At 53.4% G+C, this 16,188-nt stretch overlaps 1 protein-coding gene across 2 annotated transcripts in view; it reads left to right on the top strand.

Moving 5' to 3' along the window:
• The window catches only part of EPHB1 (EPH receptor B1), a 453,923-nt gene continuing 438,479 nt past the window's right edge, over positions 745 to 16,188 (top strand). The window contains exon 1 of one of the 2 annotated variants that reach the window (XM_018050923.1): positions 745 to 1,293. In XM_018050923.1, the coding sequence (XP_017906412.1) occupies positions 1,236 to 1,293 (58 nt within the window). In that variant the 5' untranslated portion in view covers positions 745 to 1,235. The remainder of the gene's footprint in view (positions 1,294 to 16,188) is intronic. The other variant, XM_018050926.1, reaches the window with a different exon arrangement.

The following is a 16,188-nucleotide window of genomic DNA, read 5'->3' as shown; positions in this document are numbered from 1 at the left end:
GGGTGCCTTCCCCTGCCCACTTCCTTGCAGAGCTCTCCACTGTCCCTATTGCATTACGCCCCTCTAGGGGGTTATGTGACCGCTGGTCATTCCCACCTGACCTGTTTTCTGGGATTGGGGTCCTCAGCGGACGTTCACAGAACACATGGGGAAGTGAGAAGTCGGGGGCTTCTTGGGGAGGAGAGCAGCAGGGAGCTGGATAGGAAGCATATCCTTTGCTCTGCACACTGGGCTGATGCCCCCAGATTCTCTGAACCTCATTCATTCAGTCAGCAGATGCACGCCATGACCTTCGACCGGCCAGGCACTGTTCTAGGCACTGGCTATTCTGCAGTGAACAAAGCACACACGAATCCCAGGAATGAAGACCCCATTCTAGTAAGGAGAGACCCACAATAAACAGGATAGCTATAAAACCACATGTTAGGTGAAGTGCTATGGACAGGAGGAATAAGGTGTACCATTGGGCTTGCATTAAACAGGGTAGTCAGCGTAGTCTTGCTGAGAAGATGAAAGAAGAAAAATTTGATTATTTAAAGCTCGCCTGGTGGGCTGTAAAGGGAAGGGCGTGAGTCAGTTCCTTCCCTTGGCCCCCTAAATCAGGGCGTGGAGAGCTAGGGCCGGCCTGTGTGGTTCTCCGAGAGCACCACCAGGGGGAGCCCCGACCCCTCCTAGCGCCTTCCGAGCCCTCCCGCACAGCCTTGCAAGCAAAAGTTTTTCTTAAACTAACAATGCCAGTGTAAGGAGGTGCTCGTGCCTGATTGGATGGGGGAATTTTGCAGGTTTGATTCCTTGATTGGACAGGAGGTGTTAGGGGTGGGGAGAGAGCTGATGGTGGGGGATCCCGCTCCCTCCCCCGTCAGTCTGGCCGGCTCCGTCCTCTCGTAGGCTCGGATGTAGCTCGCAATGTGACACCAGGACGCACACGCACTCGCGCGCTCTACCCGGCTCGCACTCCCTCGCCCTCTCTCTCTTACACACAGGCACGCACACACCCACCTCTCCCATAAACACACACACACACATGCACACCCACAACCACGCGCGCCCGCACCGCCCCACGCGCGCACACTCCCGCCCACGCCCACGCCGCGCTCCGGGAAGTCCGGTCCCTGCCCGAGCGCGAAAGGATACGGAGAAGCCACCGGCGGGGAGCGCAGCGGCGCCCCGGGACGCGGCGCCCTCCCCGCGCGGCCGCCTCGGCTCGGGCTCGGCCTGGGGGCCGCCGGCCGGCGATGGCCCTGGATTTCCTGCTGCTGCTCCTCCTGGCATCCGCAGTGGCCGCAATGGAAGGTAACGTAGCCTCCGCGGAGCAAGTTGACGGCTGTATCCCCAGGGCTTCTCTGCCTGCTACCCGTCGCCCTCATCCCGAGACCCGAGGGCCAGGTTGTGGGAGAGCGTCGGCCACGACTGAGCGCGGGGCTGGGGCGGCATCCACCCGCGCGCCCCCGGCTGGCTCTCGGCACCCGCAGCTGGTTCGCGGAGCCCCCTGGCTCCCGCGCTCCCTAGCAGCCCTGGTCGCCCGCAGCCTCGGGGAGCACGGAGCCCGCTGCATTGCGGTGCAGCCTCCTGAGCTCCGGCGCAACTGGGCGTTGGGGAAGAAGGGGCGCCTCTGGTCGTCCGGCCGCTGGAGTGCGGGCGTCTGTCCGCTCCCTTCCTATCCCGGGCACCGATGCCCTTAGGCTGCCGCGCGCCACCTCTCCTTTTCCCCCGCTCCGGGTCCGCAGGCTCCGGGACTCGGCTCGGCAGGCTGGCGCTGCACGCGGGGACCGGAGATGCTCTGCCCTGGTACGCTGCAAGTGGCTGCCGAATGATAGGGGCTGAGTTAGATGGCCCGACTCTCGGGGACAGCTTGGTGGTCCGGGAGCCTACGGGCTGCATTCTTCCCGAGTCATTCGGGGAGAAGTGGACACCTTTGTGGCCTCTTGCACCTGAAAACGAGGGTGGGGTAGGGTGGGTGATTGGTCCTGCCGAAAGTCGCCCAGTCTCCCCCTTGACTGGGAAAGGTAACCTATGCGCAGCATTGCTCTCCCGGCTACTTCAGCCTTGACTGTGCCTCCGCCGCCGCCGCGGCGGGGAAGGCGCGCTCGGCGGGCACCGCGCCTGGCGCAGCAGGGAGCTCCGCGCTCGGCGGCGCCCGCGAATCCCTGTGGGAAATCCCTGCCCCGCTCCCGCCTCCCGCCACCCGCCCTCTTCTCCCGCCCCATTCCTCGCAGTTGAGCTGCAGTCGCACCCACCTCCGGAAACACAGCCCGGCCTGGAGCGGAGTTTAGTGCCGGGATGAAAGCAACTCGGGAAAATGCGCACCTCAGCCCCGCTCGCAGTCCCCGTGTCCGGCGCGGGTGAAACTCCTTCGAAGGATTTCGCGCGCGGCCCCCGGCGCCGGCGCCGCCTGCAGAGCTGGGAGCTCGCTCCGCTGGGCTGCCCGGGTCCTTGTTCTGCTGCTACTGGTTGCCCAGCGGAACCCTCCACCCGCCCCGCAGCCCCGTGGTTCAGCGCCCCGACCCCTCCGGAAAGCGCTGCCCTTCTCCAAGCGAAACTGGGGCCTTTTGGCCCCCGGCGGGGCTAGGATTCCCCGGCCTGGTGGTGAAGACCACCACATTCCCGCGTTCATTCTGGTGGCGGCGCGGGGGTGCGGCGATTAACGCCTGGAAAGCTCGCTTGCTTTTCTGAAGGTGGTTTTTTGTCTGCCCTGCGCGTGCCGCTGCCCTTTCCGGCTGCTGGGTCTTTGTGCTTGTGGGTTGCTTTTGGGGTCGTGCAGGGACTGGAGCATTGTGGGGCGCCATCAACGCCCCGCGCAAGGGCTGCTCTGGTTTGTCTTCTTGAGGGACAAGCGCGGGAGCGGCTGAGTTAGGGCCGGGTGGGCGAGGCACACTTCCAAAGCGGTCAGGACGACCTGGGAGAGCGGGCATTTGCAATGGTCGAGGGCACACTGGACTTTCTAGCGCTGGGGCGGCGCATCCTGCCCGCCTCTCTTGGCGTCCGCTGAAGGGTCAGCGGCTCGGTCGCGGAGAGCAGATAGGTGCCCACTTTAGGAACCTGGTTTCAGGGTTGAGTTTCCACGTTGAAGGAGGGCACTTGCAGTTTTGTATTCGAGCGAAATTGGGGAGCAACGTATGGGAAGTCCCCAGGCGTCTGGCGGCGCGCTGGTTCCTCCCTAGACCCTCTCTACTGGGGCGGCCCCAAGGAGGGTGCTGTGGTGCCGGTACCCAGCCCCGTGTACCCGTCCGGTCACCCGTGGGTTCTGGAGCGACCCAGAGTGTGGGGCCTGTGGCCTTTCTCTGTGCGCAGCCCAGAAACTTTACCTTTAGCCTAGCCAGAAGAGCCTGGCTTTCTGGGCTGAACGGCTCTCCAGTAAGGGTTAAAAGAAACGCCACATTCAGCAGAATATTAAAGCAGCCCGGCCTCCTGCTCAGTGCACAGAGATAGTACACACCATTCACTCCTGCCTCTCCCGGGTGAGCACAGGCAGGCTCATATTCTCCTCTGCACGCGCTGCGGTGCCTTCCCGCCTGCCTGGCTGGGCTGGGGCCAGCGTCATTCGTTTGTGATGAGTGAGGAATAATTATCAGAAAAGTGGATCAATGAGCTGCCTACGCAGATCGCAGATCCCTCTCAAACTGCCGTGGCCAGGGGGCGCCCCTCCTGGTTTGGCCACTTCTGTGTCCGCCTGTGGTCTTTCTGTCCTGGGTCCCTGATGGAATTTCAGAGGGGCCTTATCACCCACGGCAAGCAGCTCCAAGACCAGGCAGGTCCTGAGCCCAGGCCAGGGCCGGACCAAAGCTTTAGCAGAAACCATGGGCCAGGTGGGGACACTTAGCCAGAAGCAGGCAGTGTCCTATGAGACGCTCTGCCTCAATGGAAGGAAGAGGGAGTGGCTAACATGCAGAGGAGGGTAGGCCCACGCTCAGGGCTCTCCGCCCTCTCCTCCCACTTCCATCTAGCCCTTGGCTCTGCTCTGGAGAGAGATGGCCTCCAGGGCAAAGGCTTTCTAAATCTATTTTCAGAGAGGAGCAGGCAGGCTTGGGGTGGGGGTGGGGGGGCAGGGATGCTGACGTAACCTGGACTTCTGGACAGAGAACTAGGCCTCCTTTCTCTGTCTCCAGAAAAACAGCTGCCTCTTGAAGCTCATGTCTTTTCACATTGGACTGAGCACTTGTCGATGGGCTGCTGGTGTCTGCAGGCTGCATTCTCTGAGCTACCCTTTGGCCCATGCCCTTCATGATGGTGTCTGGAGACCCAGGCTTCTGTGGTGTCGGGCTGGAAGCAGACACTCTCCCTCGGAGTAGAGTATTCCTGAGCTAAACGTGGTGGCCCTTCTGGAGGCAGTGCTCTGGAATCACTGTCAGCCTGTAGCATCCTCCTAGCCCTAGCACCAGTGTCCGTGAATGACCATAACAAATGCAGGTGGCCTCTGATTGCCACGCTGGCTGGCCAGCCAGAGCACTCCCAGAAGAACTGCTCTTTGATGTGGTCCAGGGTGAAATCCAGGACTTGCCACCCTTGAGTGTGCACATGTTTGATGTGGTAAGATTTCTCAGGACTTAGCAAATAGTGGATTCTCCAAAGGAATCACTGGTGCATCAATGCACATGCCGCACCTTGAAATGCAAGGGCCCTAAGTTCACCATCCACAGTTAAGTCTATCGCAGGTTGATGGCGAAAACCCCCAACCTCAGTCCGCATGCCTACAACAGGCTACCAGGTCAGGCAGCAATTGAACCTTTCTGCATTTTCGGTTAATGATTCTTCGTTATGTGTGCCTCTGGTTTGGATATCCTTAGCCAGCAAGCGGTAGCAGGCACCGAAATTTAAAAATATATATATATATCTGGAGGGAAAAGTAAATTTGAGAGAATTCTTTTCTGTGCGTTGTAAAATGGTTGCCGTTACTTAGTGTTTGTGGAGGGACACCCGAAGCCATTGAGTGGAATGCTGGTGAGATAGGGTAACGCAGCCCTGGGCTGTTTCTTGAGGAGTCTTGGCAGTGTAGACAGCTGCAGGGGTCGGGCCCAGCCCTGGCCAGTCCCGAACCTTCTGGTTTGGCAGAGCAGAGCTGCCAGTGGCTGGTGATACTCAGTCTTTCCAGCCTAGGAAGTCAGACAGGTAACACACACGTTATGAGGATATCCCTGAACTAGTTTAAAAATAAAGATGCTGTTAAAGTCAAAGATACATTCATATTATTAAACTAAAACAGTCATCTTAGTTAATCCTCAAGAGTTCTTAGAAACCCTATGGTTTTGAGTGTAGGGTTTCCACTGTGGGCAAAGGGCAGAGGCAGTTTGGAAGCAACAGAAGGGAATGGCATTTCAGGGAGGGTTTTTGGCTTTAGGCAGCTTCATGCCACCTGGGCAATTTGCTGTAGACTCTTGGGCTCTTTCTGCCAAAGTTCAGCAGGTCTGGATATATTCTGAAAGACTGTATTCTGGCCTCCCAAAAGATCCTGCTGAAGATCCTGCATCCTGGAAACTGCCCAGGGGAATTACTCTAAAATAGCTGCAGTAACAAATCCTGGGCAGGTCTTGCTCCACTTTGCCCTTGCTGAACAGCCTGGGCATCTTCATTTTTATCAGTTATAAAGGTCCCCAGTGATGCAGATGCAGACAGCCTGGCACTGGTATATTTGGAAACTGCTGATAATAGCTCACACTTAATGCCCGGTGTTATTCTAGGTACTTTATATAAATTAATTTGCTTATTTTTTAGACAACCCTGTTGGGTTGGTATTATTATCAACCTTCCTCTCCCATTTTTCAGATGAGAAGACTGAGGTGCAGGGTGGTTCAGTAATTTGATAAGGTCACAAAACTGGTAAGAAGCTTGCATTTGCACCCAGGCAGTCAGTGTTCTTAACCACTCCACCTCACTTCACCACTTTGGTGAACTTTTCGAGAAGAAAGGTTCGGATCTGCCTGAATTCACGGACGGGAAAAATTCTAATGCTGATTCAGCCACTGGTCATTGGGTACTCTGTTGATTACTGGGGACTCCATGTTTCCGTGGTCACCGGAGAAGAGATGAGTGAAATGTTCAGACGGTCTCAACACTTCAGCTGGAGCAGGTTTCCTGCCCCCTTTTCCCACAATCCACCTCCCCCACCCTGCACATGTGCAGATGCAGAGCTGGGGACCTGCACCGTGGCATGGCTTCTGATAAGGAATTTAGTAGCAGGACTGGGAGCATCTCTCTTCCTCCTCCTGCCCTGGCCAGCCCTCCCAAGGAAGAAACGATTGCAGACAAGGGCCCCTAAAGGAGATGGACCTGGGCTCCCTAGGCATCTTGGGGGCAGTGGAGGGAGCACACTGGACCATTACCTGTCTCATCCCCTCCCCCAGTCTTCTAGAACACATCCCTACACCTGGATTCTAGGAGTCTGCATTTCTTGGAAGAGCTTCCTTTGTGTCTTCCTCTTCTGCATTAGCCACTAAAGCAACCTGAATATTTCTGTTAGATTTCCATGTCTCCAAAGGTGGTGCAGGAACAGAGCATTGGATGCCTGCCCTTCTGAGGAAATTACTATAATAATAAAGTAACACCCTGGGAGAGATTCCATATTTCAAAGTACAATTTTGCTGAGGAATTTCTCAGTCCCTTCTGTAGATTCTGTTTAAATTGCAGTGATAAATCAGGGCCCCCAGGTGTGTGTTTGTGCTCAGAGAGGGGGCATTGAGTGACCAGGTCAAGGCCACCTGCTCCATCAAAGGCCCCTGACGCCTGACATCTGAGTTGCCTCACTAACTTTTGTTGATGACTCTTCTGGGGCTTAGAGACATGGGAACATGCTGTGCTGGGGGCCCTGGAGGATGGTGGACTTGGTTCTTCTTTGCTAATGGAAACCTGCTTTCCATCTGACCTAAGACACAAGAAGCAACTGGATGTCTAGTTCACTCTCTCCCTCTCTGTGTCCCAGTTTTCTCATTATTGAAAGACTAGAGGAAGGGCCATCATGATGGAGAGGTTAGGAAGGGCTTGGGGTGGGAGCGAACCCCAGGGTAGAGGCAGTGGTAGAATTAGGAGCTTTGGGATGACAGTAGTAGGTAATGTGAAGTCTGGGGCATGGTGACCCCCTGACTAGTTGTGGGTGGGGTGTGGATCCTCATAGACTGGCAGGCGTTCTGCAACAGCAGCTCAAAGATAAATGAGGGTGAGCTTGGCTGACATCAGGAGGGGCCTTAGCCTGGTGCCTCCACAAGGAGACTTTGCTCCTGGGACTTCCTGTTGGCCTGGTCCAGCACTGGGACCATGGTCTCCACTGGTCCCATGTAGCATCATCTGCCAGGTGCCTCTCAATGAAATTTGGCTTTACATTTCCCACTAGCTTTGTGAAATAGAAGGTGTCATTTCCACAGCCTCAGAAGAGTGTCTTACTCACTTGCTTTCTTGATCCCCGGGCAGCATGGAGTATTACTCAGCCTCAGAGCTGAAAATCTGGGGCCCTTCGCTATATCGTAACGACCCCCATTATGGAGTCTTCAGGATGCTCAGCTACTAGAGACATTGCAGACATGGTGAAAAAGGCCCTTTCACTCCCTCCCCAGCAGAGGTGTTCCTCCAGGGCAGGGAAGCCCCAGTGCCCACAGACAACATGATTAGCAGCTGCTGAAGGTTCCCAGAGTTCTCAGTAGCAGAGCTGGGCCAACGTGGAAACATATAGGAAATTTCCCGAGAATTACCAGGGCTCATTTCTGCCCGCAGGTTGCACCTGAGGCCCTAGTCTCTCCTCTCACTCCACCTGCTTCCTAGCAGCAAGTGACCAAATGACTGATTTGAATTTAACCTCCTTGCCCTGCTTCTCTATCCTCCCCACCCTGTGGAGGTGATAATGAGCAGAGAAATGGGCAGAGGCAGGTAGCCAGGAGGGGAGGGGCAAGTGAGGGAGCAGGGGGCCCAAGGCCTAGCCTAGCACTCCTGTCTGAGGTCCCTGGGACTGATCCAGGGGCCGCTGCAGCACGTGGGAGCCCTCAGGGCTTGTTCCCAGGGCCCTGGCACGTTGGGAGTGGGACTGGAGGCAGACTTTAGGGACGGGAAGAGACTTTCTAGAAATCCTACAGCCTGACAGCATTAGAGCCAGGACTGCACTAAGCTTTTTTATCATGTGCTGATTGATCCCATATTCTTAATATCCAAGCATCTGTTGTCCCATTTTACAGGTGAGGAAGCCGAGGCTTTGAGAGGTTAAGTTAGACACAAGAACTAAGATACGAACTGAAGTTTTAACAAATTGAAGTTGGCCAGCCCTTCAGGCCACTGCCTCCAAGTTCAGTGCCTTTTCCATTGAACATTGCTTACTCATGAATGAAAGCAGGGAGCACTTATTAAGCACCAGCTGTTTATTCACTGTCCTGCCAGGTCATGTCCAAAGTACCGGAGAGTATCCTGGTCCCTGTGGCCGGGCTTTCTTCTTGCTCTCTGGACTGGCCCGACCTGTGCTCCAGCTAGAGGAAAACCGTTTCCCTTCTCCGTTTGCGTTTTCCTGTTTGTACATGGCCTTTTCCATGTTCTCTCACCAGTCAGACCCCTGCTGTGGTCATTAGTGGTCTTCTCTTTGCTGCGTATCCGTCTGGCTCATGTCTTTGATGTGCTGCTTAGATGGTGGCTGCTTGGCATCTGTGCCGGGCTGTGGTGGTGGTGGGGGGGGTGCAGGGGGACTGGGTTGCTGTGGGCCTCCTGGAGCTCCCACCACAGGCCTGCCTTCTAGACGGAGGGCCAGATGCCCGTGTTCTCCTTTGGGAGCCGCCCTGGTTTCTGCCCTGTGCACCCCACCCTGCTTGGGGCCGTGTTACTTCCAGAGCTCTGGCAGCTCCTGCCCATCTGGACAGGTGCAGACTCACATCAGGGGAGGACACAGGGGTTTAGCATCAGGTGATGGAGAAGGAAATGGCAACCCACTCCAGTACTCTTGCCTGGAAAATCCCATGGATGGAGAAGCCACAAAGAGTCGGACACGACTGAGCGACTTCACTTTCACTTTCACTTTGAGCATAGATGGATGTGCAGGAGGAGGGGGGAGAGAAACCCCTGAGCGTCCTAGCCTCATTGGGTAGTGCTTGGTCCCCCCAGGGCTGCACCTGTGGACTGAGTGGAAGTACTGGGAATAATAGCAGGCGGCTTCATCGACAGGGGTGACAGAGAAAATGCCTTATCTGTGAGAGGCAGCTGGGCCCTGCAGTTAATTGTTGTCTTGTTTTCCTCTCGCTATTTTTCCAGCACAGCAAGGTGGGACCTTTGCCCTTGGCTTTCTCATTGATGCTGAGGCTTGAGCCGGGTGGTGAGCTTGGAAGAGAGGAACCTCTCTGGGAGGGGCCAGAGGGTGGCCCATCCAGGGATGCTCTCAGCCCTTCGGCAGTGCATCCAGGTGGTCCGGATGAACTGGGGGTGAGGGGGCAGGCTGTAAGCTTCAGGGCAAAGAAGAGGGTCTTAGTATCAGAACATTCACTGAGTTGTGGGCAGGCACCCAGTGGCCCATGTTGGGCACTGTCAGACCATACTTTGGGTGTCAGACCACATACCATGCTGTTTGGGTTTATCCTGGCTGGGATATGCGTGAGTCTCTTCCAGCGCCTTCTTGATGTGAGACCTTTTACAGTCTGGGTCCTCCTTTCCCTACCTGTCCCCGCTAGCATCACGGCGTGCTGCTCCGTCTTCCCTGCTCCATGCCGGCACAAGCACACACACCTTGGGCGTCTCCCATTCCTTTTCCCCCGTGTGTGTAGAGGCCTAACTGAGCCTTCTGCTGCTGTGCACCTGTGGGTCTGTACCTGCTTGGTGTGTCTGTGTTGTGTTTGTCACTGATCTTTTCTTGGCTAACTTTAATTTTTTCTTTTGAATTTGCCACAATTCGCCTCCTCTGGGAAGCCTTCATCCCATCCCGGGCTGGATGAGGTAGCCAGCTGGTTCCCACCACACCTATCTCTGCTTCCCTCAGTGGGAGCCCAGTCCACACTGGTCTGTAATTATGTGTTGGTTTTTCTGGGTACCCCATAGCTCTGTGAGCCCCTGCAGGGTGGGGCTCCAGCTTAACTGTCATGGTATCCCCACCATATGGCACATAGGTGACAGCAATAAATGTATGTTGTATTAATGAATACAAAGAAAGGAAAATCAGCAGAACACACACGAAAAACCCTGAAATCATACCCTTTGTGGGAGTTTAAAATGTCTGCAAATTTTTCTACTCTTTTCATCAAAATATGAAACCTAATTCTTATCCTTTTTAAATACGGGTTGGCCTTCTGACTCTAATGAATAGACTATGGCAGAAGTGATCTTGCATGACTTTGGAGGTGAGTTCAGAGATGATACTGCAGCTTTTCTTTGGCTCTCTCTTACATGAGGGATGCTTGCCCTTATGACTCAGCCACCATATTGTGAGGAAGCCCAAGCAACCTGGAGGGACCACTTGTAGGTGTTCCAGCCACAGCCCTAGCTCATATTCCAGCCCACTGCCAGCATAACATGCCAGACTTCTGAGCAGGGGAGTGTTCAGATGGTTGCAGCCCCCATCTTTCCAATCATTCCTGCTGACTCTGAGTGGGAAGAGACAGGCTTTCCTCATTGAGCCCTGTCCAAATTATAGATTTGTGAACAAAATAGATCTTGTCATGTTTAAAATGACTGGGTTTTGGATTGGTCTGTTATATAGCAATTGATAGCCAAAATATCCTAGGAGAAGTAGTGAAAGAAAAATGGTTTAGAGAAGATGAGAGAGAACTTGCGGAGAAGGCAGTGGCACCCCACTCCAGTACTCTTGCCTGGAAAATCCCATGGATGGAGGACCCTGGTGGGCTGACGTCTGTGGGGTCGCACAGAGTCGGACACGACTGAAGCGACTTAGCAGCAGCAGCAGAGAGAGCTTGAGGGAGGTTAGGGACGGGGAGAGGAAATGTCTCAGTCATTCAACTTCTATCAACTATTTGTCAGTTTCCTACTCTGTGCCAGGCAGTATGCACAAAACGGGGAGTGATGAAGGGGAACACAGCCCTTGGGGGCATCCTAGTGGTGGGACAGATGGTCGTTAAGAAGATAAATAATGGAGAGCATAATTTCAGGAAAGTACTATGAAGGGAATAAACAGGGTAATGTGATGGATGCAGGCTTGGGCAACTGAGAATGAGAGGAGAGGGTAGTGGAGGGAAGGCTTCTCTATGAATCCATGAAGGGTGGTCTTGCCAAGCAGGCTGGGCTTTACTCTGCATGGGAGATGGGTTTGGCTTGATTATGCAGTTCTTTCCAGCCAGGCTGAACCAAGCCTTGAGGGATGATACAGCCCCATCCCAGAGTGTCCAAGGAGGGCCAAGCTGCTCGCAGAGGTGAGAGCCCAAAATCTACAAGAGGCAAATGGGGGATGGGAGCTGTAGGACAGAACTGACGGCTTGGGAGCTGCCAGGTTCATAAATACTGATACAGAGCACATTTACTGAGCATCTACATGAGAAATGTACTTGAAGCTGAAAACATGGAGTTCAAGAAGACACAGCCTTTCTTTCCAGGAGCTCACTGATTAACACTTTGGTGGGGGAAACAGAGCTTTGCAGGCTACAGGCTGTCACAGGAGGTGTGATGGAGTCTGCTAGCTGTGGTGTAACAGTTACACATCAGCTGCTAGGAGAAACCAAAGGAGAGGATCGTACTTCCAGTGGGGAGGGTTTGAGGCAGGATTGTGTGTGTAAGAGACAGATAGAGACACGTCCTCCTTGGGGGACAGGTAGACATTTGTCAGACAGAAATGGGAGTGGGTTGAGATGAGAAACCAAAGCTGGTGATCGTTTCTGTCTTCCTTTTCATAATGGTGGACCACTAGAGCTCTCCATGAAGGGCTTTACCTGTTTTGTTAGCCATATCTTCAGTTGTAGAGACAGATGTGCAGCTTAAACTGGAAGAGAGCGAAAGTTAAGGAGTGATTACTGGCCTTTGTTTTCTTGGATATTTTGGGACTCAGGTTGTGACTGTATCCGGGGCACCAAGGCTATATTAAGGCTCAGTCTTCCTTTCATCATTCCTTAGCTTTGTGTTTGTGTCAGCCAAGTTCTGGGCAGAACACAGATGGTATTCTCAAAGGGTTAGTTGAGGAGAGTTCAGGGAAGAGACTCTTTTCCAGAGGTGTGACCAGAGTTAAGGGGATTAAATGGGCTTCCCCTGGTAGCTCAGCTGATGAAGAATCCACTTGCAATGCAGGAGACCCTGATTCGGTTCCTGGGTCGGGAAGATCCCCTGGAGAAGGGATAGGCTGCCCACTCCAGTATTCTTGAGCTTTCCTGGTGGCTCAGATAGTAAAGAATCTGCATTCAATGCAGGAGGCCTGGGTTCGATCCCTGGGTTGGGAAGATTCCCTGGAGGAGGGCATGGCAACCCACTCCAATATTCTGGCCTGGAGGATCCCTATGGACAGAGGAGCCTGGTGGGCTACAGTCCATGGGGACAACAAAGAGGCAGACATGACTAAGCAGCTAAGCAGAGGACAGCAAGGGAACCAAACAGGATTGGGTGTACCCAGGATCTGGCAATAGTGGGAAGCGATAGCTCCCTAAGGCCAGAAGTGGCAATGGGAGGTGCCATCAGGACCTGGTCAGGGCTGTACTAGGAGAGGGCCCTGGGGGCAGGAGCTGTGGTCCTAGACAGAGGAGCGTGTGGGCGCAGAGAGGGGCGATGTAGTCCTGGAACTCTTTCTCCTCCACTTTCTCATTGCCTGCCAGGACCTTCTGTTGGGTGAGCCCAACAAGAAGACAGAGGACAAGGTGGCCTGGTCCATGGAAGTCAGTCTCCTGAGCCTCAGAAGAGTGCAAAATGAGCTAGAAAATGGGCCTGGAGCCGCTGTGGAGAATAATCAGCTCAGCCATTTACACTTCATCCTCCAACAGCTCTCCCGCTAGATACTCACGTGGCTGCTGACAGCTCAAGTTCATGTCCTCTGGAAATTTTGGCAGAGTGAGGAATTCTCACTCCCGGCGGCTCTAGCAGAGGCCCTGGAAGTCTTGCCTCCTTGGCTCCCCAGGTCCTAAGTCTCTCCATGAACCAGGCTTTGTCACCGGCATATTGAAATGCACTTGTTGGCCAGATGTGGGGCACATTACCCATCCCCAGAGCTGGGGGGAGAGGGGTAGCCCAGACCCACCAGAGCCACCAGGCCAGAGATGGGGAGGGCTGGCTCCCCCCAGAAATGTCAGGGTGCTGTTACTGGAAGTAGTGGGAGTGGCTGCTGGATGGGGCAGCAGTCTTCCATAGCCATTCAACCTTCTCGCATCATTGGAACATAAGAGAGCTGGTCTGCAGGAAAGGAAAGAACATGGACTTTGGGGGCAGAAGGAGGCGGCTATAGCTGTGATGATCCTGGGTGAAGTTGTGGGAAAAGCTGGGGAAACTGTAGGTGATAGAAAAGTGAGAACCCAGGAAGGGCAACTTGGAGATGGCTGGGCCAACAGTTTCTTTCTGGCTGAGGATATTTTCTTTATCCCTGAGCACTAAGATCAAACTCAAAGTGATGAACAGGCAGACAGAAGGGGTATTTGACTGAAGGCAAAATGAGTTTAAGACTAGAGCATCTCAGTTAGACTCTGAAAAAGGAGGGCTCCTTTTGGGGACAAAATGAAAAAAAATATGAGTGAGGAGCCATGCTTCTCACTGTATCTCTGGGTTCCAACACAGATGCCACAACATCCTAACCTAACCATTGAATGCTCAGTACGGAGCAAGAAGGAAAGAAATGCGAACTCATAGGTACCTGGTAAGATGGCCCATTTCCCCTTACTTTCCCCCACTCTCAATCATGGCTTAGTTTCACCAGAAATTTCCACTTTGTGTCAGTAGCACATTTAGTTTTCTGTGTACTTTTTGTCTAGGTTTTGAGACTTGCATAAAGATGGCAGGTCTTCGGCGTCCTTTGCAGACTTCTTCCGTCACACCTTGTATGTCTCTTTCTCTTTTGGGAGAGAGGTATCTGAAATCTGCTTAGTGTTCACCAGAGGGAGACTCCATTTGCCCTTGCAGGTTCCCTGCTCTTAGCTCTAACTTTCCTCTACTCTCAGCCGAGCAGAACAAGAACAGTTTGGTTTATTCCTTTTTAAACGCAGTAGCACAGTGCTGCCGCTCCGCACGGAAACCCGTGGTTTTCTTTTTCCAATCAGAAGAAAGTAATTTTCCTTTCACTCACCTGACTAACTTGTTCAAGGCGTCCCCTCCCCACCCTTTTCCGATATCTTGCTGCTAAGTATTTGCCAGTTCATTTGCATCTCAATGGTTCCTTAGCAACTATCATACTCTCTGGATTAGGTACAAAGCTGCTCTCTGACACAGACTGCCAGGCCTACATCGCCCTCTTTTATGGTACCTGAGTTCCCAAACCGAGCCCTGCCCAGATGCAAGAGACATTCACTGACAACACTGCATGGGTTCTGAATTACAATTCAGTTCCCCTTTTACCCCATCTGACACGCAGACCTCTAAGAAGACCCTGATTCTTGAAAGGCTCCCAGTAGTCTATACGTTCCATTGGATGAGTGTCCTGTCTTCAGACAGACAGTGGCTTTGTTCCATTTTGTAGACCTGGTTGCTGAGGCTCAGAGAGGTGAAATGACAGGATGGGACAGAAATCTGGACACGCCGAGGTGGCGTGGTGGGAGCTCGGTGCACTGCTGTCAGAGACCGTAAGAGTGACTCCCATTTGCCAACTATTGTGAGCTTTAGGAATAAACTGAAAGAAAGAAGAAAAAAAAGAAATATAAAACACCAAAACATAGATACATGACTCTTCAGAAATCCTAGGAGCTTTTTGTTTCTCACCTAACCAGAAAGAGTAATTGCCCAAATGAATATGCTACATGTGAACATCACCTCGTTTCTCTGATCTTGGTGGTCGGCATTCTTTCCATTCCTGGGCTTGTAGCTGTGGGTCGCGCTGGAGGAGTGAGGGGAAGCCCCGTGTGCACGTGTGTTGGTGTGTCTGTGCATGCATGCGCTCGTGTGTGTATTTATGCAGATAACGTGGATAGACTGTGGCCCGGGGGCGGGTTAGCAAATCAGAATATTCCGCACCAGTCAGTGGTGCTACCTTTTTAGCAGCACCAGGCCTCTACCACCAGGGCTCACTGGCTCGGAACAGCTGGCAAATGGAAGATGCTATTCAGAAAAGGACAATGAGAACAAAGCTCGTTCTACAGCAGGGCTGACCTTTGCGACTCCCACTTCACGTTGTTATTAAATATCCGGAAAAGACTGAAAGAACAATTATAGTATTGTCATAACGTCTAAGTGCACGAGCCAGCCTTGTACAGGGGATCTGGGGCTCAGCTGAGCCTGACGAAGCAGGACTCAGAGACTGCGCTTAATTTCTGCTCACCTGGAGGTGGTCTTCATCATTTCATGCCGCAGAAAGCCTCCTAGGAGCTGCGTGCAGTTCTGCCATTAGGGGCTCCAGAAGCGAATCTGTCCAGAGGAAAGGGGTGGGAATCCCTGGGTTTGTGCTTGGCTCCCTGTAGAGCTTTGTGTGCAGTCTTGGTTGAGGCCATCCTAATGGGCTAGGCTGGCTGCTGGCTGCCAGAGTTCTAGGGAAAGTTTGCTGAGTTGTGTTGGTTTAAAGCCTTTCAGAGGATGGAGAATGAGTGACTGGCTTTGCCACGATGGGACGTATCCTCTGGCTCACAACACCGCCTCGCTGTGCCAAGGATGGGCACCCATGGCAACAGGGAAAACCATCAGATAGGAGTTCCATGCAAGCACTGGGGCTGCCTCTGTGGTGTCAGGGCGGTCTCTGTTCTGCATCTGAACCAGTGTTTCTCAGCCTTATTCTCATTGTCCTCCCACCCCTCACTCCCCAGGAGCCTTTGTAGATAATCTTTCCCGATCACCCAGTACCGTACCCTGTGAAATACTCATACCTGGAGAGACTGTCCATCTCTTTACATATTGATGCCCTTGGAGGGGCCACCAATGATTGTAATGGCTAAGATTTTTCATTCTGCACCTTCCCCCAAGAATCACTTGCCACCCCTGTTCAGAAAGCACGACCTAAACTAAATAAGCCTGGCAGAAAATTAGCCAGTTTTCTGCTGAGTTAGAGTGCAACTTGACATCTTTTGTTTTTCCACATAACTTTTATGAGGAGTGGCACTGGCCAGTCTGAATGGTGTCCGCCTTCGCTGGCCTAGGAAATGCTCTGCTGTCTGGGGTTACCTTGAGTTGTCAGGTCCTGGG

Source organism: Capra hircus, chromosome 1 (assembly GCF_001704415.2).
Source record: "Capra hircus breed San Clemente chromosome 1, ASM170441v1, whole genome shotgun sequence".
NCBI lineage: Eukaryota > Metazoa > Chordata > Mammalia > Artiodactyla > Bovidae > Capra > Capra hircus.
Note: the sequence above shows the minus strand (reverse complement) of the source record. Positions and strands in the feature narration are given on the sequence as shown.